The sequence below is a fragment of the Salvelinus namaycush genome, chromosome 8, assembly GCF_016432855.1.
Source record: "Salvelinus namaycush isolate Seneca chromosome 8, SaNama_1.0, whole genome shotgun sequence".
Classification (NCBI taxonomy): Eukaryota; Metazoa; Chordata; class Actinopteri; order Salmoniformes; family Salmonidae; genus Salvelinus; species Salvelinus namaycush.
Window position 1 is genome coordinate 16,073,674 of NC_052314.1, and position 25,440 is coordinate 16,099,113.

General features: G+C 41.3%; 2 protein-coding genes across 3 annotated transcripts; one reads left to right on the plus strand and one right to left on the minus strand.

Annotated features, from left to right (window-relative positions):
* Positions 1 to 1,239: 1,239 nt before the first annotated feature.
* On the minus strand, positions 1,240 to 12,482 carry LOC120052439 (E3 SUMO-protein ligase PIAS4-A-like). 2 transcript variants are annotated; one of them, XM_038999347.1, is made up of 11 exons: positions 12,396 to 12,482; positions 11,049 to 11,427; positions 9,255 to 9,339; positions 9,112 to 9,153; positions 6,539 to 6,629; positions 6,296 to 6,424; positions 6,023 to 6,128; positions 5,837 to 5,910; positions 5,306 to 5,466; positions 4,551 to 4,690; positions 1,240 to 4,370 (listed from the first exon to the last, which is right to left on the minus strand). In XM_038999347.1, exons 1-11 carry the CDS (start codon positions 12,420 to 12,422, stop codon positions 4,129 to 4,131), a joined length of 1,476 nt encoding a protein of 491 aa, XP_038855275.1. In that variant the 5' UTR covers positions 12,423 to 12,482; the 3' UTR covers positions 1,240 to 4,128. The 2 variants fall into 2 exon arrangements, with proteins under 2 accessions (XP_038855275.1, XP_038855276.1); XM_038999348.1 differs by having other exon boundaries at positions 12,316 to 12,420.
* Positions 12,483 to 14,923: 2,441 nt separating this feature from the next.
* LOC120052041 (forkhead box protein A1-B-like) lies at positions 14,924 to 16,711 on the plus strand. Its single transcript, XM_038998905.1, has 3 exons — positions 14,924 to 15,080; positions 15,147 to 15,358; positions 16,331 to 16,711. The coding sequence occupies exons 1-3, from the start codon at positions 14,924 to 14,926 to the stop codon at positions 16,709 to 16,711; spliced, it is 750 nt and encodes a 249-aa protein (XP_038854833.1).
* Positions 16,712 to 25,440: the final 8,729 nt, after the last annotated feature.

The window sequence follows — 25,440 nt, forward strand, 5'->3', positions numbered from 1 at the left end:
GGCTGAAAAGATTTGGCATGGGCCCTCAGATCCTCAAAAGGTTATACAACTGTACCATTGGGAGCATCTTGACTGGCTGCATCACCGCTTGGTATGGCAACTGCTTGGCATCCGACCGCAAAGAGCTACAGAGGGTAGTGCGTACGGCACAGTACATCACTGGGGCAGAGCTACCTGCCATCCAGGACTTCTATACCAGGCGGTGTCAGAGGAAGGCCACCCCCACTGCACTGCACGCGGTACTGGTGACACAGTGAGGCTCGGAGGCCCTTAAATATAATTAATCTCTTAGCAACACAGTCATACTTAAGTAATTCCCAACTGACAGTGTAGAAAAGGAAATCTTACCACATACAGTAGCTATGTACATAAATACATGACATAAAACATCTAACCTCAGAAATATTTATACCTAGATAACCCATTAAGAAACCACCTCCAAGCCAGGACCTGTTCTCACAGTATGTAAACCCAGTCATACAGAGGAGACCACACACGTTCACAGTCATGTGTTGTTTTATCAGCCAGTCTTTCAGAGCCTCCATGACACCTGAAGTTCTCAGGTAACCATGCAGTAGCAGCAGACCCCCCCACATGCACTAACTTTGACTCATCACGTACGCTCCTGCTACCGTTTACTATCTGTCAATTTATTCCTAGTTATATGTATATACTCATCTACCTCAATTACCTCATACCTCTGCACATCGACTCGGTGCCCCTTGTATATAGCCAAGTTAGCGTTACTCATTAGTTATTACTACGTGTTTTACTTTTCTATTATTTCTCTATTCTTTCTCTCTGCATTCTTTGGAAGGGCCTATACGTAAGCATTTCAATGTTAGTCCACACCTGTTTACGAAGCATGTGACAAATACAATTTTATTACCTCTGGGACAACTGGCAAAAGTAATTTGATCATGATTAAATGTTTGTTTTAAATCACTTTTTCCAGAAGGAACTTCAGTTAAGTAATTTTAGCTCTAAAAGTATCTAAGACAATTATATTTAAAAATGTTTTAATTAGTTCCACACATCAATAACAGGTGTTCGAATACGATTATTTAGAATTTTACAGTTCTTTTTGAACAGGAGACAAATGTGTCCCTGAGGCCACAGCATCAGGTACAGGACATCACACCAATCTACACCTCAACCACCTCACTTACCCCTAAAGTGGCATCAGTTCCAACACTGGTATTTGTGATTTTATTGGACTTTTGGAACAACTGGAGGCAATTCAAAGCTTAATAAAATATTTTAATTGTATTGTCTTTTAATATGAACATATAAAAAGACAAACAAAACATTTACATCATGGATTGCAAGCCACTGCTCATGCTACCTTAAGCATTATTATAATTGAGTTCCTTAGAAACAACATGTACTTCACCTCTCTCGCCTTGCCCATGATATGCAAAAGCTTGAGGAAATCTTATCTGCGCAGCGATGTTCTTCTACACTTTTGCACCTGGAAATTTAAACAATGTAGACAATACAATTAAATCTGTAAAGTACTTTCTGTTAGTTGAAGATGAAATTCTGCAAGATGTATTAACATGTTGCTTAAATGCATTAAATTCTACGACTGTCATATTCAGGGACACGGCTACGGTTTGAGTTTCTTTTACAGAAAGTGCCATCAATCATTGCGGGTTTCCCATGTTTACAGGACTCACCAATCGGTATAACAATCCGCAAGCTATATGGACATGTCATGAGTACTGCAGAAAATTGGAAGACCAGGTTAGCATAAAAGACCAGAGCCCATAAGTTTCCTCAGGTCGTTACCATCTCATTATTAGATTAGGTATACTACTACACTTTGGACAAAATGTCTACGCAAGTCTGAATTCAGAATGATCACAAAATGTCAATATGCTATAGTCAAATGCATGCATCATCAATACCATTTGAGACATTTTAGGAATTCAGAACACACAGTTCTATAAAAACAGAAATGCCATCTCTAAAGTACAGATTGAAAACAGGGACTCTTGGGGTGAGGAATCTAATGACATGGAAAGTAAATAAAAGTGAGAGGATATTTAAACTCATACCATCCATGTAGCCAAATTCTCTCAACAACTGTTGATACCCAAAAGATGAACTGTTAATTACAATTTTAATTGTGCCTGTGGAAAAAGCTCCTCTGAAGCAGCTATTACTGATGTAGAGGACATTCATCTAGGATCTATGTGGTAATAAATGCTGATTTCTGAGGGTAATATCCTTGAACTGGGAGGAGGCTGAATGTGTCATTGGTTAGAAGTGCTAAGTTTCCTCAGAGGAAAAGGAATGGAACCTGTCTAACAATGGCAGTGCTTTGTGCCGCAATCATTCACTCTTCCACAAAAAGTCCAAGCTCCGTAAGTGTTCTGCTATCCCTTACTGAAAACGTGTACAGATCAGAGCTGTATATAAATGCTCTGGTAAAGCACTCTTTCCATTGAGACATATGTACATTTTAATATAAACTGCCATTCAAATAAAACAAAGGCGTGAAGCAATCAATTATCAATAAATAAAATACTTAAGACGAAGAAAATTAAGTCAAAGGATGTCGACACTCACAAATTAATCCCATTCCAGATCTGAAGATCTCAAGTCCTCCACTCCAGGAAAAAAAGGGGGGGAATTAATTAATTTTCTTACTGAGCCTCCACCAATCTTAACTCAAAACAAAAAGGCACCCAAATCTGGCCAAACAACAAGAGATAACTGACCCAAATCTGTTTGGCACAATTGCCTCAACATGATCTTGACCAATTGTGTGGATACTAATATTTGTGACATGATCATTCTTTAGTTAGAGCCTTGTTCAATATTAAAAAAAACTCTAGTCCAGTTCAAAACCCTGCAAAGCTCTCAGGATATCAGTGGAAGGTTGAATGCAGCAGTAGTCAGTCTCTAGACTATCCAACTGTTGAAAACTGACATGAAATAGGCAAGTGAAAAGAATACATCCTGCATTTGTTTCCTTGATCAATATGAACAACACTGGCAAAACAGAACATTGGGAAGAATCTGAAAAGAGTATGTTCCAAAACCTCAACTGATAACTGCTTGTTTTTGCAAACTCTCCACAAAGACAATTGCTTGTCATATGAATTCAGCCACCAAATCAAATCGTAGATTTCAATGCAGTGGGGAGTATATACAAGAAGTATATTGTCAAAGACACAGCATTCCTGGGTCGTATTCAGTAGGCACAAATTAGAACGAAAATGCTCCAATGGAGTTAAACAGGGAGGTACCAACTGTACTTGTCCAATAAGAAATGCTCATTTTCTGTTACAAACCATAAAAATATGTTTTGCAACATGTGCCCTAATGAACACGACCCCGATTCCAATAACCCATTCCTTAAAAAGGCCATACATAAATTGTTTGGAAAAGTGAGGCGAGTGAGTGAAAAAAAAGTTAAACAAAAAAATAAAAATAGACCCTCTTGTTAAATACTATAGCAACCTTAGTTCAGGTGCTACGTTCTCTGGTCAAGTAAGTTTGCTGTGTATGACTGAGGTAGGTTGTCAGCATTTAAAGACAAAAATGGGGGAAGGTTTTGTTAGAACTAATTTATTTTCATTGTCTGAATAAATTAAACAAAGAAAATGTAGGGGTGTTGTTCAATTTAATCATATTCCAGAAAAATCTAGTCTGTTGTTCGTGTCCCAAATTATTCATTTAAGTTATTTAGACCTCTTACCACTGAACTACGGAGGAGGCGCCATATCTCCCTCTGCCTGCGATCACAAAAAGTGGCGAAATTCTGAGACGCAAACACCAAATGCTTGTGGCTTTGAGAGCCTTAAGTTCCAGTCAAATACAAAGTACAAGAAGATGGAGGGGAGAAATAGTTTTGGCGGTTACTCTTTTCAATGGTCTTTATGATGGAGGATACAGAATTTGAATGCTGGGAGGGTCACAAGTGCCAGGGAGCTGCTTTTTCCAGTGGTGTATTGAGGAAGGCTAACCACTCCAGAGGTTGACAGTGCATGTATGTGCATGTGTCTGTGTGAATATATGCTAGAGTAGTGGGGGCGGGCGATGTAGTAGGGACTAATGATTTCCAGTCCTCCAATTTAGCCCAACCCTCTTTCCCAGTCTGTGGGGTCAGTCCGCCAGTCAGTACGCTGTGACCAGGTCCTTGTCATAGTCGTATCGGCCCCTCTTGGGGGCGGGGCTGTCCTGGCTGTCCTCAGTGTCGTCGCTGTCTCCTCCAGCCCCTCCCCCCTCCTCCTCAGAGTCTAGAGTCAGATCTACCACCACTCCTCCTCCCGCCCCCCCTGCCGTGGACCCAGCTCCTGACTTCCCCGTCTGGCTGGTGCTGCTGTGGGCCGGGGAGTGGCCATTCACCTCGGGAACACCTGAGAAGAAGGAACAGGTTCACACACTATTACAAACCAATGCCGTTTAAAAAAATAAAATAGACATGACCTACAACAGCGTGGCGTCTTAAATTAATTTTGAAAACTTAAATAAAAAATAAAAACGTTAGTCTGCAATTGTCGAAAAGGCAATAATGGCAATATTTGACATGCACTTACATATATCCAGAACAGGGTAGTCAGGCGTGTTGCTGCGTTCCCTCTCCTTCTCCTCTCGGATGGGTCTCCATGAACCGTCAGTCAGATATTCAATCTCCTCAATATCCTCATGGGTCTCTTTTAAGATCTCAGATGCCAGCCTAAAACATGAGACAAACAGTCAGTAAGAGAAGTACATATCATACCAGAACACACAAGAAGGGATCGATCGGATGTGTCCCACAAGACACATTATCAACTCTCAAATCTTAGATAGGAAGTTTGTTGAATTTTATTTACCTTTATTTATCTAGGCAAGTCAGTCCAAAACAAATTCTTACTTACAATGACAGCCTACCCCGACCAAACCCTTAACGACGCTGGGCCAATTGTGCGCCACCCTATGGGACTCCCAATCATGGCCGGTTGTGATACAGCCTGGAATCGAACCAAGGTCTGTAGTGACACCTCTAGCACTGAGATTTAGTGCCTTAGACCACTACACCACTCGGGAGCCCAATGGAAATGGTTTGATATTCTACTATTCTACTCTGTTCCACAATAGAACAGGGAGAGACAACAGCCTTATTGAAAATGTAGCCCAGTGTAGGTAAGCCATTGCAAGTTTTAACAGGAGTCTACAAATTGCTCCAAAAATGCAAATGTTTGTTTCCAAGGTTGAACAAGCAATGACCCATGCAAAGAGGAAGCGTGGTTCTCAAATTCCTGTGAGTGGTAGTGCTAGTAAGTCTCAAGTCTCAACGTGCCTTACTTACCCATCGATGGTGAGCAGCTCAAAGGGAGCCTGCTTGTCACACACAGGGCAGGTCCACGTGGGCTTCTTCTCATTCATTTGCAGGAAGAAGATGGCGTCAAAACACTGTAGGTGGGCACAGGTGATCACCCGACATGGAACGCCTATCCGCATCTTCACCAGCTGAGAGGAGGAAAGGGAGACATGCCATTACCTCGACTATCCTGTACCCCCGCACATTGACTCAGTACCGGTACCCCCTGTATATAGCTTAGTTACTGTTATTTAAATGTATTTGATTTTTTTTTAACTTTAGTTTATATACTAAATATTTTATTAACTATTTCTTGAACTGCAATGTTGGTTAAGGGCTTGTAAGTAAGCATTTCATGGTAAGGTACAATTTTATTTGATTATTAAGCTGTGGACAAATGGTGGGTTGTAGCCTGTTTGTCGTGTCGTGAGTTCTCTTTGTTTTGGTCAGAAACAACTGAAAGGTTTGTGACTTCCTCTCTTGGGTGGATATGGATTAGGGTGGGAGCCAGATACTCACAGGACAGATAAGGGACACCCGTAGCCCTGTGGTAGCGATCTCGCTCTCTGGATCAAAGCGTAGCTTGTCCTGGACTGGACACAGCAGAGAGAAACTAGTTCAACATCACACAGCATTACACGGTGAACATCACTAAAATGCAAGAAGCATGAAAAACAGGGAGAAAGAAATGTTGAGGCCACTTACTGCGTTCACGACAGCGTTCTGCACTCTCCACTGAGCAGTGTTTGAGTTGGCCGAAGAGCTCTGCTGATGTGAAGAGCCTCACTAAATCCACTGCCACCGAGTAGCGCTGCACACAGAACGAGAGCAGTGAGCAGAATGAAAGCAGCAGATATGAAGTTCTACAGAAAACAAACCACACCATTTCAAATACTTGTCATAAAAAATGAATCAAAACAAATTTGGAATACAGCAGCGAGGTTTTCAATTACAGAACAGTGTCAACCAGAGACTGACCTTGCCGAAGTTGCCCCATGTGACAGTGACCCGGTTGGTGGCAGTGGAGAGGTGTAACCAGGGTGTGATGTTGACTGGGCGACAGGGCCGACGCGGCTCCACACCTGGCTTATTAGAAGGGTAGTAACCCTGTACAGAACAAATATAGACATGTTAAGCCTCCAATATTTAGAACTAGGCATTTCCTTCTGATTAGTTAGTTGGTTTGTATGCCTGATGGGTTTCCCCATCTTGAATACTCACCGGTACATGACAGTAAGACTGGTTGACTTTGACAGCAATATTGGGAGGGTACTGATCTTCCTGCACACCGACGGAGTCTGTGTAACAGATTCTGTAAAGCATCGTAGAAACAGCATAGGAGGTTCATTGGTTAGCAGTGTTAGATAAGTTGCAACATTTGTAAGCCTCAGACACTGAGCCATTCACAATGAATGGTTGAGGTGGTCAGATTTGTCATTCAATACACACATTTCAAATTGTACACCATTTTGTTTTTTGACTTTCACTGTTGACAAACGAGGACACTGTAGAGGAAAACTTTCCAAATGTCGACAGAACAAAATACCATCATCTCGAAGTAAAATTTTGAATGGTTCTCCCACGACTTAGAAAAGCATCCACACTGCACAGTTTATTAGGCTACAGATGAAATAAGTTGTGAAAGTGCACAGTGATGATCGTGATGCTCCTTTCCAGTAAATATTGAGGGTCTTAGTTTGACGCTGGTGACATGATGATCAATGCTTGGCTGTCAATTGACAAATAAAAATGATCTTGCTCTTATCCAAAATGTCATCATGAAGCCTACCCTCTGCGAGCTGTTGGCTAGAGCACACGTGCTAAGACCAATGGGCACATTTACCGTTTGTTGCAGACTTCTTGTGCCAATACCAACGGCAGAGTTAAAAACTGGATGGAAACACATTGTACTTGTTTTTCTTTTTTGGTAAATTAAGTTAAAGGACAAAGTGCTTTTTATGTGCACTACGTCATTCCGCACAGCTTTTAATTAACAAGACAGTTTGATGGAAATCGACCACTGCTTGTGAAATGTGCATATTTTAAGCAAATATTTGCATGAAAATCTTTAAACGAATTGATGGAAACCTAGATACTGATATGGCATAGGCTATAACTGTATACTTGAGTTTTACAAATCAACTGTATGTACCTAACATGTACAGTACTTGTCAAAAGTTTGGACACATACTCATTCAAGGGTTTTTCTTTATTTCTACTATTTTCTTCATTGTAGAATATTAGTGAAGACATCAAAACTATGAAATAACACAAACGGAATCATGTAACCAAAAAAAGAAGTGTTAAATCAAAATATATTTGAGATTCTTCAAAGTAGCCAGCCTTTGCCTTGATGACAGCTTTGCACACTCTTGGCATTCTCTCAACCAGCTTCATGAGGTAGTCACCTGGAATGCATTTCAATTAACAGGTGTGCCTTCTTAAAAGTAAATTTTGGGAATTTCTATCCTTCTTAATGCATTTGAGCCAATCAGTTTTGTTGTGACAAAGTAGGAGGGTATACAGAAGATAGCAATATTATGGCCATATTATGGCAAGAACAGCTCAAATAAGCAAAGAGAAACGACAGTCCATCATTCATTTAACACGAAGGTCAGTCAATACAGAACATTAAGAACTTTGAACGTTTCTTCAAATACAGTAGCAAAAACCATCAAGCGCTGTGATGAAACTGGCTCTCATGAGGACCACCATAGGAAAGGAAGACCCAGAGTTCTCTGCTTCAGAGGATAAGTTCATTAGAGTTACCAGCCTCAGAAATTGCAGCCCAAATAAATGTTTCACAGAGTTCAAGTAACAGACACATTGCAACATCAACTGTTCAGAGGAGACTGTGTGAATCAGGCCTTCATGGTCTAATTGCTGCAAAGAAACCACTACTAAAGGACACCAATAAGAAGAAGAGACTAGCTTGTGCCAAGAAACTTGAGCAATGGACATTAGACTGGTGGAAATCTGTCCTTTGGTCTGGAGTCCAAACTGGAGATTTTTGGTTCCAACCGCTGTGTCTTTGTGAGATGCTGAGTAGGTGAACAAATTATCTCCGCATGTGTAGTTCCCATCGTGAAGCATGGAGGTGGTGGTGTGATGGTGCTTTCCTGGTGACACTGCCAGTGATATATTTAGAATTCAAGGCACACTTAACTAGCATGTGTACCACAGCATTCTTCAGCGATACGCCATACCATCTGGTTTGTGCCTAGTTGGACCATAATTTGTTTTTCAACAGGACAACGACCCAACACACCTCCAGGCTGTGTAAGGGCTATTTGACCAAGGAGGAGATTGGTGGAGTGCTGCATCAGATGACCTGGCCTCCACGATCACCCGACCTCAACCCAATTGAGATGGTTTGGGATGAGTTGGACCGCAGAGTGAAAAGTAGCCAACAAGTGCTCAGCATATGTGGGAAGTCCTTCAAGACTGTTGGAAAAGCATTCCAGGTGAAGCTGGTTGAGAGAATGCCAAGAGTGTGCAAAGCTGTCAAGGCAAAGGGTGGCTACTTTGATGAATCTCAAATATAAAATGTATTTTGATTTGTTTAACACTTTTTTGGTTACTACATGATTACATGTGTTATTTCATAGTTGATGTTTTCACTATTATTCTACAATGTAGAAAATAGTAAAAAATAAAGAAAAACCCTTGAATGAGTAGGTGTGTCCAAACTTATGACTGGTACTGTATGTATCAACTATACGTACCTATGCAATTATATTAACAGTGGGATTGGTGTGCTGCTGTGTGTAAAACAGTTGGACATCTTAACTCACCTAAGAACCACCTGGATTGCCTTCATTCCTGGCCGAAGCTCACTGAAACAACAAGAGGGTAAAATGATGGTACCCTCATTGCTCATTCAAAGTCACAAGCAGTAGGATAGACAGTTAACTTTGAATAAAAGTGTTATACTCACGTTGAGTTTCTGACTTGGTCCGCTTGGCTCTGTGTTAACTCAAATACGCATTGACTGTCCTGCAGTTTCTCACTGTTCTGGGCAACTACAAGGACAGGTGCAGAAAAATAGATCATACACATTGCACAACATCACTATGCTTCGCAATGTCCTTAGTACTTCTCATTTGAATGCCATGGCATGTTTCTATCATTAATATACAGTGCATTCGGGAAAGTATTCAGACCCCTTGACTTTTTCCACATTATGTTATCTTACAGCCGTATTCTAAAATTGATAAAAATACATTTGTCCTCAATCTACACACAATACCCCATAATGACAAAACAAAAACAGGTTTTTAGAAATGTTTGCAAAATGTATTAAACAAACAGAAATACCTTATTTACATAAGTATTCAGACCCTTTGCTATGAACACTCAAAATTGAGCTCAGGTGCATCCTGTTTCTATTGATCATCCTTGAGATGCTTCTACAACATGATTGGAGTCCACCTGTGATAAATTCAATTGATTGGACATGATTTGGAAAAAGGCACACACCTGTCTAGATAAGGTCCCACAGTTGACAGTGCATGTCAGAACAAAAACCAAGTCATGAGGTCGAAGGAATTGTCCGTAGACCTTCGAGACATGATTGTGTCGAGGAACCAATTTGGGGAAGGGTACCGAAAAATGTTCTGCAGCATTGAAGGACCCCAAGAACACAGTGACCTCCATCATTCTTAAATGGAAGAAATTTGGAACCATCAAGACTCTTCCTAGAGCTGGCCGCCCAGCCAAACTGAGCAATCAGGGGAGAAGGGCCTTGGTCAGGGAGGTGACCAAGAACCTGATGGTCACGGACAGCGCTCCAGAATTCCTCAGTGGAGATGGGAGAACCTTCCAGAAGGACAACCATCTCCGCAGCACTCCACCAATCAGGCCTTTATGGTAGAGCGGCACGTCTAGAGGAATCCTGGCACCATCCCTACGGTGAAGCATGGTTGTAGCATCATCATGCTTTGGGAATGTTTTTCAGCGGCAGGGTCTGGAGACTGTCAGGATCGAGGGAAAGATGAACGGAGCAAGGTACAGAGAGATCCTTGATGAAAACCTGCTCCAGAGCATTCAGGACCTCAGACTAGGACAACGACCCTAAGCACACTGCCAAGACAACGCGGGAGTGGCTTCGGGACAAGTCTCTGAATGCCCTCGAGTAGCCCAGCCAGAGCCCAGACTTGAATCCGATCAAACATCTCTGGAGACCTGAAAATAGCTGTGCAGCTCCCCATCCAACCTGACATAGCTTAAGAGGATCTGCAGAGATGAATGGGGGAAACTATCCAAATAAAGGTGTGCCAAGCTTGTAGCTTCAAACCCAAGAAGACTCAAGGCTGTAAATCCCTGCCAAAGGTGCTTCAACAAAGTACTGTCTAAAGGGTCTGAAAATGTGATATTTCAGTTAATTTTTATATATAAATTAGCAAAAATGTCCAAAAACGTTTTTGCTTTGTCATTATTGGGTAGTGTCTGTAGATTGAAGGTGACATAAAAAATAAATAAAATAAAATCAATTTTAGAATAAGGCTGTAACGTAACAAAATTTGGTAAAAGTCAAGGGGTCTGAATACTTTCCGAATGCACTGTATGTGTAGGGCCATGGCCCAGTTGCCAGGGGGTTTTCTGACCACAAGACCTGACCAGGAAGTATTCTTCTAAGCTTTATCATTTGAGCAGTAAAATTTTTTGGGCCTCTCTACAAAGACTAGCCTGATATCTCACTGCGGGTGAAAAAAACACAAAAATCACTCACTCAGCTCCGTTGGCAGCAACAGCTTCTCCAGAGTTTGGTAAAAGGGCAGTGACACCAGCTTGACCTCAGCTGCTGGTGTGGAGGACAGCTTGGGGATGCCGTTGAGGTAGTCTGCGCCCTGTGTGCCAGTGGGCGAGGAGCTGAGGGAGGAGTAGGCCACAGAGACCCCCTCCGGGCGCCGGGCAGCCAGCCAACCCGACGCCTTGGGGAAGCGTGACTCATAGAGCTGCCGCACGTTCTTCAGCAGCTCTGGGCTGCACTCTGTTTGCACCAGCCTCAGCGCCCGTCCCACCAGGTCCTGCTTGAGACCACTTTTACTGCGGCCCATAGAGGCCAGCAGCGTCTGCAGGTCAGACACCCGAAAATTCTTCACCATATTCTGGAGGGAAGACAAAGGAGAGAGGGATAGGAAGAAGAGGGGAGGTTTTGGATTACCATCTTTGATTTTGGATTACAATCTTTGGATTCCTTGACCTAGGCAAGTCCCAATAAGAAAAATAGCCTACACAAAGAGATGGGCACAGGTGTCTAAAAAAAGTTGTTTAAAGTGTATACTCAGGTCATGCCAACTTATTTTTTGATGGGTTGAAATATCAGTGTTAGTATTTGCTTGGAGCAATATTTCCCATCCATACCCTCTAGAATTCAGTAACGTGACCTACGAGCCCCTTCTGTTCCTAACGCCATACATATCTTTCCTGCAAGCAAAACCTAGACTGGTCCCTCATTTAACTACTATAGGATACAACACCGGTATAGTCGAAGACCCAGCAATGCATGGAACGTTAGCTTGCTATTTAGTTAATAAGAAAATTACCTTACAAGTTAGCTACATCAGTCAATCTCATCAATTGACTTAATTTCTACAGTTCGTGTATAAGGCTCAGTGACATGCTTACTGTTTTGTCCAGACAGCGGCATTGAGCAAGTGCCTTGTCTGACAACAGAGGCTAGGCTATTGGTTACATAGCTAGCTAGCTAAGCTAACTCCACTTGTTCTGTTGTCACCCCCATAACTGATTTGACAAGTCAAATGGACAGCGGATGGCCCGAATGCTTAATGCAATATCTTGCTTAAACACTGAATGGTACAATTTCACGCCGACTCCCTGCTGGCGAATGTTTATGGTCTCATCACTCATCACTGTCCCTGCTAACTAGACGCACTTAGCAGCGCACGGAAACCAGTTTCAATATACCAATTAATCAACCACCACTAAGTAGCTAAGTTAAACCATTTTAGACAGTATTCATGACACACCCTTACAGTTTCCCAGCCTAGCAGGCCATCCCCCACGCTACAGCAGACCCCTTTCTATCAACCCAGGCGAGCGGAGCTCTGCATACCATCGCTTCCACCAGTTCGGCCGCCATCTTCGTACAGCAGCCCCGCGAGAGCCAGAGCCGAAAGATAGTCCTTCGCCAATGAGAGGCAGAAGGGTCGCTGGTCGACGGTTCTCTGCTTCCAATCACAGCGCAACTACATCACGAGCCTCAAGGAGTGTGTTGAAAGTAGGCGTGCCAGCATTGTTTTAAAGTGACAGTACAACTTTTTTTTAAACACTAAAAGACAGGCCTCCCCTATATGTTAGGCCTCAATTATAAGAAAACATAACCAGCCTCCAAATAGCTGAACGTTGGGGTTTGCTGAGTTTTATACTATCGAGTCAAAGAGAATATGCGTTGTGGAAATAATTCAAATTCAACACAAGAGGAAAGCATGACTTGTTAAATGGGGAGAGGCACATGGCCAAATCAACTCCTGTCCGAGTGAAAAGCTACACTTCGGGATTTGAAATGAACTATTAGCTATCAACTATAAATGCTTTGTATATTTTTTTAACACAAAACCTAAATAATCACAGGGAGTCAAGTCAAAATGCAGTACACAGATGTAGCGTACTGAAGTCACGTTCTGATGAGAGGTTATATTTGATTTTCAATTTGAAAATGCAGTGCATTGAATAAGAGCAGTCATGAGTTAAATAAATCCCGATTTCACACTCTCCATTGAAGATCCATTTCTGGATTTCCAAACTTCGTGATTTGTGCTGAAGAACAGAAATGGTTCAAATTGATTCATAAAATCTAATTAAAGATTATATACGCTGTCATATATCATCTTTGATATATGTTAACCTCAAATTTGCCATAACTTAAGTATACTATTGGAACAATACATAGTAGCCTAACTCTGCTCTAGGTCTTAATTGAAATAAGAAAAGAAAAACGCAGACACTAGGCCCTCCATGGAATGAGTTTGACTGCTGGATAGCCTCAAAACTAATTAAAACTATACTTTTGACTTTTGATATTATGGATGGTCAGTCCTTGCATCCATATCTCTGTCTATATATTTGAGAGTGGTTACATTTCTCCAGGCCAATCCCTCAGCTTTTTACCAATACATAGGTGGATGTAACCTCTTTGTTATTCTTTAAATTAAGGATTCTAGCTTTAATTAACGACACATTTTACCACATGGCTCACCCATTATACTTGGATAGTACTGTATATGCTGTAGTAGTAGTTCCACAACTCGGACAGACGAGGGCGATATAGTCCACTGGTGGTTCTTCATTCCTCTCATTCTTGGCCAGTGTAAGACGGTTTGCATGCCCTACCTTGTTCTAATACAGCATTACAACTTAGCTTTCTTTACTGACGCTAGGGATATTCCTGGAAAGGAGCACTTTGAATGTGCTCTTCAACCAAATGAAATGAAATATAATTGAGGATAATACATTTTATAGTAAGATTATGTACAGAACAGGGCTATAGGCAGGGCTATTGTAGTTTAACTCTAGAATAGCACAAGTGCAACACTTTTTAGTGTTATAATAGTTACAAATAGTCAGCAGCATTAAAGCTTTTTACATAGAACAATTAAACATTTCATATTCCGTTTGGAACCTAGCAACTGTGACAAGACCTATGCGAGAAATAGTAGAATATTCGTAAAATAATGAAGTTGAGATAGTTCTGCTCTTGATTTGGCACTCAACATCTGCAACCAAATTATTGAATTTAGATTAAGTAGATAAACTCAAGCAGTGTAGTTTGAGTTATTATGTCTAGCCTCTTGGCTATTGTCATTGTGCCAAAGGAGTTTGATTTTAGCATATCATTTATGATAAATGATTTAATGTTTTATAACAGAAAGGCTTACAGTAAGCCTAACTCTAATGATGCGCACTCTGCAGCGCATCCTCTGTTCGAAAACCATTTAAGTAGGGATAACGCTGTTTAAATGCCTTTTGGTGCTGCTGAAGCACCCTCTGAACACCATGTCCTACTAAATCAGAGTGTTTAATCTCCCGTAATTACAAAGATTTGCTGTGGTTAATAAAATTAATCCGCTTCGATTAGACCCCCTACCTCTGCTTCTCCTGTCTCTATTGCCCCTCACTGTGAAGGATACATTTACGAACATTTAAATAGTGGTACCTTCACAACTGTGATCCATTCTGATCTAGTGTACACAAGATACAGTTGAGCACTGCATAGATAGTAAAAATATACAGGTTTTTTTCTCTAACCTATCTATTTGGTCTAACAAATTAGATTTTTCTAAACCTATTCAAGCTTTGGCATCACATTGAGTTTGAGTCACCAAATAATTAGAGTACGTTGGGAGGATCCCTTTTAATTGTCCTAACTTGATCTTGTGACCAGAGAGACTTAACTTACTTAGCCCAAAGGACATTGAAGAGAGGCATCCTACCTGATGGAGAGCACAGCAGTGTCCTAGACCAGCATCTTGAAATTAAGAAACAAAAACACCTGTGAAAGAATCTGAGGATTGCCTATTGTGGTGGTTATAGATAATCTACATCAAAAGTATTAGTAACTGCCTTAAAAGTCTAAGAAGAACCATGGAGGACAGAAGCAGCTGCAACAATGACCGGGAGCGCTTGGGAATACGCTTCACCATAGACTACCTGCTGTACAACAAGGACAGTAAGTGTATGAGAGAAGAGCAAAATATTCCCGCAGTGGAGCAGGCCGCTCATAGCCTACTGGAGGGCCAGAGTCCTGACATCCTCTCAGAGAGGAAAATGATCAAACCTGGGAGCCCTGAGAAGGGGCCAGAGGGAGAAGAGGGGTCAGAGGAGGAGAATGAAGAGGAGGAGGAGATCAAAGGGGGAAAAGATGAAGAGGAAACCACTACAGACAGCCCACAGGACAAGCCTTCCCAGTCCTACATCTCCCTTATCTCCATGGCCATACTTGCTTCAGAGGAGAAGAAGCTCTTGCTGTGTGACATCTACCAGTGGATCATGGATAACTACCCCTACTTCAAGAGCAAGGTATGTCCAATTGATTAATTTCAGGGTTCATTTCAAGTTGAGAATTTGTCTGAATTAGGGTTGAGGCCAGTTTCATTTCAATTCAGGAGATACAGTACATTCCAATTCAATAATTTAAAAGAGTGCCATTTATTTAGAAAGCAGATTTTTTTTAATTATTGAAATGCAATTTCAATTCACTTAATATATGGACTGAATTTAATTGACATTGCCAACCCTGTATAGCCAATAGCCAATTACTGATATTCCTATCAATTTAACTGAATAACAGTAGACAAGATACTCATGAAAAAAAACAAAGTTCTTTGGTCAAGCAATGGCTAGTGTGTGGAAAGTTTCCAAAACTTAAAGTACTATTCTGGGACATTACGCACTTCCTCCACTCTAGTCATAAGGCAGCATCTGAAAATAAAGAGCTTGAAAAAAGTTGATCTATAAATTTAAATGTTCACTATATTCCTATTGTAAGCTGTAATCTAGTGGTCTGACTCAGTAATGAGTATAATTGCTGCATGCAGGACCCTGGCTCGGCTGATGCTGTTGTTGCATGGAAGGTCTAACTGAGTCATCTCAAGGCTATAGGTAAACCTGTTGATAGCCGCAACAGGCTAAAAACTAAAACTAGGTCTTTAACAGGTGTAACAGCAAGTTTACCTCATATGATTGGGGGAGTTTGACAAAGTGAACATGATGGTTTCGTCTGGCAGCCAACTGAAACATCATTGACCAAAGGTCACCATGGACCCTTCACATGAACTTGGAACCAATGAAATGAAAGCAAAAGCAAATTGCCATATTCTCAGTACAGTGTATCAATGTATATACTGGGGATTCAGCTGTGAGGGAAAACGATTATTAGTTTCTATTAAATTAGATACTTTCTGTTCCAGGGCCACATACAACACTTAATTCATTACTCAACTTTCGACATTACTCAATGTCTCATATGTGAACTTTATTGTTGTCCTACAGGATAAGAACTGGAGAAACAGCGTCAGACACAACCTATCCCTGAACGAGTGCTTTGTGAAGGCTGGTCGGAGTGACAATGGTAAAGGCCATTTCTGGGCCATCCACCCTACTAACTTCCAGGACTTCTCCAATGGGGACTACCATCGCCGCCGGGCTCGCCGCAGAATCCGCAGAGTAACAGGACAGCTTCCCTACGCCCTGCACACACCCTATTACCCCCTCCATAGGCCCAGGGGTGTGTGGTGCTGGTGCTGTCCCCCAGCCCACCCTCTCTCCGCGGCCCACCCTCTGTCCTACGTCTCAGCCAGGATCTATTGGAGCTGGGCCAGCCTGCAGACCAGACGACACCCAGCCACGCTCCGGTTCAATAGCACCACATAGAATTGGATGCATGTTGGATGTTGGTCTGTTCTTTATATAACAGGTGGCTGAGAGAGATGTATTGAGTATGATTGTGAAATATGTGGCTGGCTGGCACAAATAAGAGTACCAAAGCACGAAAGTACGATATTGCACAATTTTTGTTTGAAATGTAATACACCAGATTTGTACTGTGATAGTATACATGTATATTGTATTTGATGAATTCTGTATATGAAGAAAATGAATTGTAAATATACTGATGAAGATTTGCAATATTTTATATATCTTGCACAATTTCAAATAAATAAACCAAAAACTCACCCAGCAAAGTGTCATTGATTTCTGTCAGACGAGAAAAGGCTTAAACTGAATGATAACTTTTTGAACTAGTAAATAAAGCACTTTAAAGTAACAAATCTGTACAGAATAATGGACCATACAGATGACTGTTCTGAGAAGACATTTGGTACTCCGGGTAGTATAGTTCATCAACTGAGCATGTGCATGTGTGTGTGCGTGCATGCGTGTGTGTGCGTGCATGCGTGCGAGTGAATACCTTTTTGTGTCTGTGTGTCTTTTTGTGTGCCTGTGTATTCACGTGTGTGGTTGGTTGTATGTGGTTGTGTGTTCCTAATTGTGTCTGTGTGTGGTTGTGTGTAGATACAGGGTGTTAAAAGTGAGCCCACTCCGGCAGCCCGGCGCAGTTTAGATGCTAATTAGTCAGAGCTGCCAGGATACCAAATCTTGTGCCGTAAGAGAGACTAAAGCAGGCTTCCCAAAGCTGACTCCGGGGATAAGCACCTGGATAATCCCAGAGATCCCAAGGAGTTTCGAAAAAAATAGGAAGCTTATCACACAGTGTAATCTGTAACCGCTCCTGTGGTGAAGAGACACTGTGGGAGGTGAGGGAAGGGGGAGGGAGGTGAGGGAAGGAGGGAGGGAGATGTGAGGGGGAGGGGAGTGGATGTCATGGAGAGGGGGAGAGCAGGTGGAGGAGTGGACATGGAAAGGCCAAGAGGACAAGGTCATTGTCAAAGTCATCACAGGCAACAACAAGTAGAAGGTATACAGGTCCAATCAAACCCAACAGTCAATCAAACCCAACAGTCAATCAAACCCAACAGTCAATCAAACTCAACTGGAAATGTGATATAGATATGATACAGTATACAATAATAATGATATTTAAACAGATCTGAAAATGGATAGGGAACTGGCACCATATTTCTTTCCCAAAGGGCAAAACGTGTTAAAATATGCAGCAGCATGGTCAGAAAATCATATCTGGAGAATACAACAAGATTAAAAAGAAAAGTCAATCATCAGCTATCAGTTATTCCATTAATAGGAAATTCCTATGTAATTTCCAAAGGTTGACATTTAAATTCACAATACTTGAGTTGTTTTTTTGAATGAACTATGCTACTTGTTTATTGCAATTCATGTGAGGTTTTTTTCTCCAGATAAAGCAATACATCTGACATGTAGATTAGATTACATTGTAAAAATAAAATATAATTAATATATTAATGGGAAAGGGCTAAAATACAAGAGACAAACATCTCAATACCCAATTTCCATCTATGTTCATTAGAGCGATGACAAATCCATCTAATTAATTTTTGTTGACCAAATCTCTCGATTCGTTGTGGACAAGCTAATTAGATCACTAATTTGTTTAATTCCCATCAATTACACTCTGCATTAAATCCTCATCAATTTGTGAGCTTTAGGGCTTTAATTCTGTTGCATATGTTTGCCGCATGCTGGCAGGATACAAGACTTTGAACAGGTTGCATCCACCACACGCACACGCACACGCACACGCACACGCACACGCACCCCCCCCCCCACACGCACACACACGCAACCCCCCCCCCCCACACACACACAGTTACCTATTTGGTGGTTGTGAGGTATAAGGTTGAAGTTCACAGTAAAATGACCAATGAACAATGGAAAAACTATCAGACAATGTAGAGCCCCTTGAATGACTTTAACGTGACACAACACATGTTGTCAAGTTGTTCAACTTTTAGTAATGATGTCTAATCCAAAATAGCTAAATTTAAGGTTTCAATTTGGGGGGGGGAATAGTCAAACAATGTGCTATATTCTTTCGGCCTCTGACATTGTAGGTGTGCCATGCATTTTAGGAATATGTGAGTTGTCCATCGTCAAGAAACCTGATATCTCAATTTACCAAATAAACTCTCCATTCAATGAATGATGATCAGAAGTTAACAGTGTTTAAGATGACTGACGCGGTCAGTGTGTGGTACACTTCAGCCCCAGCCTGTAGGGCCATTGCAGAGGGAGGTTGTCAGGTTGGGTGCTTTAACTTCTTAATCTAATAGGATAGGCTGAAGGGTTCAGGGGATTACTGTCCACGACTTGTGCCTGATTAACAGATCTGAGAGTGAGGTAAGAAGATGTGTCCTGCTGCGATGAAAACTGATGGCCATGTTCTAGTACATTAGTACATTACAGTATTCCAAAGCTAGTTTGATAGCTCTGCTGTAGTATCTCTTGGATTGATTATGGCTCAACACAAGACACAATATTGACAAATGTTGACCAAACATTGGCTGATGTCTGATTCCACAGAGCATCTGTAAAACAGAAGAAAATGACATAAAGCTGGGGGATTTATGTGAATGACATTTGATAAGACAGGAAGCACAACTGCACCACCAAAACTTGGCATATAAAAATTATTATTTCAATAAACGTGTCAAATGTGTTAGATTATTTGAATTAGTCAAGCCTTACGTTACCTAAATTTAGCCAATGGTTAACCTAGTTCAATGACCTAGGATATAACAACTAGGTTAACTAAATTCATAACGGAATATGTCTGTGTATTTTTTGTTATTTTGATTTCCGAGTCAAGACAGAGTGTGAAAAATGTGTTTCTGAAATCTACTTGTTCTCTCATTTATTGTGTCAAAACTGGACATGGAATAACAGAAAACAAACAACATCAAAATATATTCCTTTTTTATTCATACCTGGTGTACACACCCCTCATAGAATATTCACAGGGATTACAGCCTAGGTTGGCAGCAGAAAGAAAGGATTAGACTGTGTGAGTGTGACAGAAAGATAAAAATACTCATGCTAACAAAGTTGCATAACTAATTATGATGTTAGCATGCCAACAGAACAAACTCAAAAACAATTGAACAAAGTTGGCTTGCACTAGCTTGCACTAGCTGGCTACAGAATAGCTAGCAGGCTGGCTAGTTAGCTCTACTTGGTTACTTGCTATAGTCATGCTAGCTAGTAGTAGCTAATGGGAGTAAATTAGTCCCCCTTATTTAACTAGGCAAGTCTACTTGCGGCAGAAAGGTAGCTCGATCTTCTGTTGGCTAATGGTGTTTGTTGACTAAGTAACAATGAACTGCAGTTACTGTAAATAGTTACCTATCTGGCACTTTGCATAGCTAACTTTGCTATTGCTTATGTATACAATAATCTCCTTACTAAACTATAGTCAGTGACGCATCAGCACTGACTATAGTTTAGTAAGGAGATTATTGTATAATAATCCTTTAAAATAATCCTTCTTTAACCTTTCTCCTCCCCTGCGTGTGTGTTCGTGTGTGTGCGTGTGTCTCTGTGTGTGTGTGTGTGTGTGTGTGTGTGTGTGTGTGTGTGTGTGTGTGTGTGTGTGTGTGTGTGTGTGTGTGTGTGTGTGTGTGTGTGTGTGTGTGTGTGTGTGTGTGTGTGTGTGAGAGAGAGAGTTCTGAATGTCCCCGTAGGAGAAAAGTACAATATGGCATCTCAGCTGATCATCATGAACTTCATGTAGTTACATCAAGTAATACAGTAAGTTAAAATAAGCCTTTTTATTGGCATTGGTATACTTCACCAACATCCCTTCCTACTCACTGAAAGGCAGACCAAGGCTATACTCAGTACAAAACACGACTATTGTTATGACAATTGGCCTACTTCTCTGAATATACACTGTGTACAAAACATTAAGGACACCTACTCTTTCCATGACATAGACTGACCAGGTGAATCCAGGTGAAAGCTATGATCCCTTATTGATGTCACTTGTTAAATCCACTTCAATCGGTGTTGATAAAGGGGAGGAGAAAGGTTAAAGAAGGATTATTTTTAATCCTTGAGACAATTGAGGCATGGATTGTGTATGTGTGCCATTCAGAGGGGGAATGGGCAAAACAAAATGTTTAAGTGCCTTTAAACAGGGTATGGTAGTAGGTTCTAGGCACACTGGTTTGTGTCAAGAACTGCAATGCTGCTGGGTTTTTCACGCTCAACAGTTTCCCGTGTGTATCAAGAATGTCCACCACCCAAAGGACATCCAGCCAACTTGACACAACTGTGGGAAGCACTGGAGTCAACATGCGCCAGCATCCCTGTGGAATACTTACGACACCTTGTAGAGTCCATGCCCCGACCAATTGAGACTGTTCTGAGGGCAAACGGGGGGGAGCAACTCAATATTCGGAAGGTGTCCTTAATGTTTTGTACACTCCGTGTAAACAGGAGTAGGATCTTAATTGATCACCCAGTTGTTGCAAATGTATAGCTTATTTGAGGTTTAAAAAGGCTTCTGTAGTTTGTAATTTCCACTTTAAAATGACTGACTTGATTTGCCCGAACTAAGAATTTATCAACCCTGACAAAAGTATCAATGAATTATAATCCACACAATTATTCATATGTCCTGTTGCTGCAGGATCATTTTTATGCTGTGAGAAAATTATCAAATTAACATCCTACATCTGTACATATCGCCTGTGGGGTGGGTCAATGATCAATGATACGCAACCAGTCTAATATTATTTGCCCCCCCCCAACACACACACTCTCGCTCTCTCCCTATCCCTCTCTCTCCCACACACACACACACACACACACACACACACACACACACACACACACACACACACACACACACACACACACACACACACACACACACACACACCGACAGGACCATTCACACAGTTCAGTCAAACAGCCCTATCCAGGAGACATGATGCTTTCAAGACTGACTATAGACTATAGAACAGTTATACACTATTTGAAATGGAATGCTCAACAGTGATTATCTCTCTCTCTCTCTCAATTCAAATGGGATTTATTGGCATGGGAAACATGACAATCCTCACAGTTCACTCACAGATGGTATGTAAGCTGATTGATGACACCTGCATGCCTGTTTGAGGGACAACTGGACAGAATATACACTGCTCAAAAAAATAAAGGGAACACTTAAACAACACAATGTAACTCCAAGTCAATCACACTTCTGTGAAATCAAACTGTCCACTTAGGAAGCAACACTGATTGACAATACATTTCACATGCTGTTGTGCAAATGGAATAGACAACAGGTGGAAATTATAGGCAATTAGCAAGACACCCCCAATAAAGGAGTGGTTCTGCAGGTGGTGACCACAGACCACTTCTCAGTTCCTATGCTTCCTGGCTGATGTTTTGGTCACTTTTGAATGCTGGCGGTGCTTTCACTCTAGTGGTAGCATGAGACGGAGTCTACAACCCACACAAGTGGCTCAGGTAGTGCAGCTCATCCAGGATGGCACATCAATGCGAGCTGTGGCAAGAAGGTTTGCTGTGTCTGTCAGCGTGGTGTCCAGAGCATGGAGGCGCTACCAGGAGACAGGCCAGTACATCAGGAGACGTGGAGGAGGCCGTAGGAGGGCAACAACCCAGCAGCAGGACCGCTACCTCCGCCTTTGTGCAAGGAGGAGCAGGAGGAGCACTGCCAGAGCCCTGCAAAATGACCTCCAGCAGGCCACAAATGTGCACGTGTCTGCTCAAACGGTCAGAAACAGACTCCATGAGGGTGGTATGAGGGCCCGACGTCCACAGGTGGGGGTTGTGCTTACAGCCCAACACCGTGCAGGACGTTTGGCATTTGCCAGAGAACACCAAGATTGGCAAATTCGCCACTGGCGCCCTGTGCTCTTCACAGATGAAAGCAAGTTCACACTGAGCACATGTGACAGACGTGACAGTCTGGAGACGCCGTGGAGAACGTTCTGCTGCCTGCAACATTCTCCAGCATGACCGGATTTTGACTTGTTTTAAGGACATTACATCAAAGTTGGATCAGCCTGTAGTGTGGTTTTCCACTTTAATTTTGAGTGTGACTCCATATCCAGACTTCCATGGGTTGATAAATTTGATTTCCATTGATAATTTTTGTGTGATTTTGTTGTCAGCACATTCAACTATGTAAAGCAAAAAGTATTTAATAAGAATATTTCATTCATTCAGATCTAGGATGTGTTATTTTAGTGTTCCCTTTATTTTTTTGAGCAGTGTATAATAATTATTGGACATCAGCTGAGACCCTCCTGTTCTTCCCTGCAGAAGTAATCTAGAAATCAAACCTTTCTGCAGCAGGTACAGTAGACCTGGCCGGGCAGCTTTATAGCAGGTTGAGGGACTAACTTACTTCCACTAGCTACTACTAGCTAGCATGACTATAGCCAGTAACCAGGTAGGGCTAGCTAGCCAGCCTTGTAGCCAACTAGTGCAAACCAACTTTGTTCAGTTGTTGTTGAGTTTGTTCTATTAGTGTGCTAACTTCATAATAAGTTCTGCATCTTAGTCTAACATTAGTATTTTTATCTTCCTGTCACACTCACACTGTCTAATCCTTTATTTGTGCTGCCAACCTAGACTGTAACACCCCCCCTAAACCCTGTGAATATTCTATGAGGGAGTGTGTACTTCCATGCAGTGTCGATTTTAGCATGTTAATCTTGGTGGGGCAAACTCAAAAAAAGATCCATGCCAGCAAAGACACTACACAACACAACACTAAACAATACATCAATAGCACTATAACGGTGACAAGCGGTGCCCACAAACTGTAAGGGCCTACATAAAGCTGTCCCAACAGCAGAGCTTTCTTTCCATGACAATGGAGTGAATCTTTACCACTGCTACACCTCGCTATCAGCAGAGCCTTGTCTGGCAGCAAAACAATTAATTCAGCCTCGTTTACTGCCTTTTTAAAAGACTTAGCTGATATGGCTGACTTGCTTAAACAAATCTGGTTTCTACTGACAATTGAGATGTACAAACTATGGCATAAGGGAACAATGAGCGGATAAGAGGTATTCCGTCATTTCAATTAAGACATTAATGAGTGAGCGACGACGGACGTAGTCAATATAACTATGTGTTTAGCACTTTTGAAATGACAGAATGCAGAACATGGGCTGCTCTTACAGTATTCTCCCTGTACACCAAGTCAGAACCGTAAGATAAATAAAGGGGGCATATAAGCAGACATTGAAACCTCTTACAATATTAGATGATGACATTTCTCAAAAACAGGTTATAGGCTACATGTGCACAACCACTGAGTCAGAACAGTAATGTTAGGTGAAATTAAGAAGTGAAAATATACCAAATTATTAGGGTGAGGAACATGGGCTACTAACAGCTTACTGCACAACATACATTTAGTATTACTTTCTTAGCTATAGTGCACATATCTCCCTTGCATATTACATAATTTATGCAGCAGCATTAAAGACATTTTTGGACTCACCTTGGCTTATGATGTGCTCACTTAAACATGAAGGTGGCGCGGCGGTCCTTTGTGGGACAATTTTGTCATCAAACGTTGTAATCAAAGTCTGGCATTCTCTGGATTTATGGTGGGAACTCCATTGAATAGCAGGCTACTGGTTGCTTTGCAATTCTTGCAGTTAGCCACTGATTCCTTCCAAACGACTCATTGTTGAATTTGCGATTTCCAACTTGTTGTGTAATTTTTATGTCCAATGGCCGATGAGCACCGATAAGTTTTATCTATAATTTCTCTTCATTATTTCTCTTCATATGACATGGATTAAAAAGGATTTGCCAGTAGTTTGTCGACTTGATTCATGATGATGACTATTAGCTAAGACTTTGAAAGTAAGATATTGACATGATCAGTCCAATAAAAGCTACTGTACATATAACATGATTTGACGTAATTGTATCTGTCGTCAATGAGTTTGAGCCTTCTTGGAAGGGTACTTGTAATATAACTCTATGGCAGGACCCAAAGGGCTGACATTTTGGATGTCTACCCTTACTAAGGACTTAAACTTGGCGATGACGTATTGTCGCCATGACTGACAAAACATTGAGCCAATCACAGCGGAATGCTCCTATTTTTTGCTGGCTAGCCCCAGCACCACAGAAAACACTGAGCTAGGCTAAAACACCTGCATTTTGGAGCTGCCTCACTCAAGAAAACAAAAAAGAGACCATGTGTGTTTGCGGCTTTATTAACTCAGTGATATTTATATATTTTTTTACATTGTATGTAAACTGATATGTAACACGTATTAATGCCAAAATAGCATGCATAACAGGCAAGCCCCAAAAATATATAATTTGTCCATTAAAATAACATCAATTTGATCAGAAATATAGTGTAGACATTGTTAATGTTGTAAATTACTATTGTAGCTGGAAACGGCAGATTTTTTATGGAATATCTACATAGGCGTACAAATGCCTATTATCAGCAACTATCACTCCTGCGTTTCAATGGCACGTTATGTTAGCTAATCCAAGTTTATAATTTTAAAAGGCTAATTGATCATTAGAAAACCCTTTTACAATTATGTTAGCACAGCTGAAAACTGTTGTTCTGATTAAAGAAGCAATAAAACTGGCCTTCTTTAGACTAGTGATCTTCCTGTCTGGGTTGGAGCCCCCCCTTGGGTTGT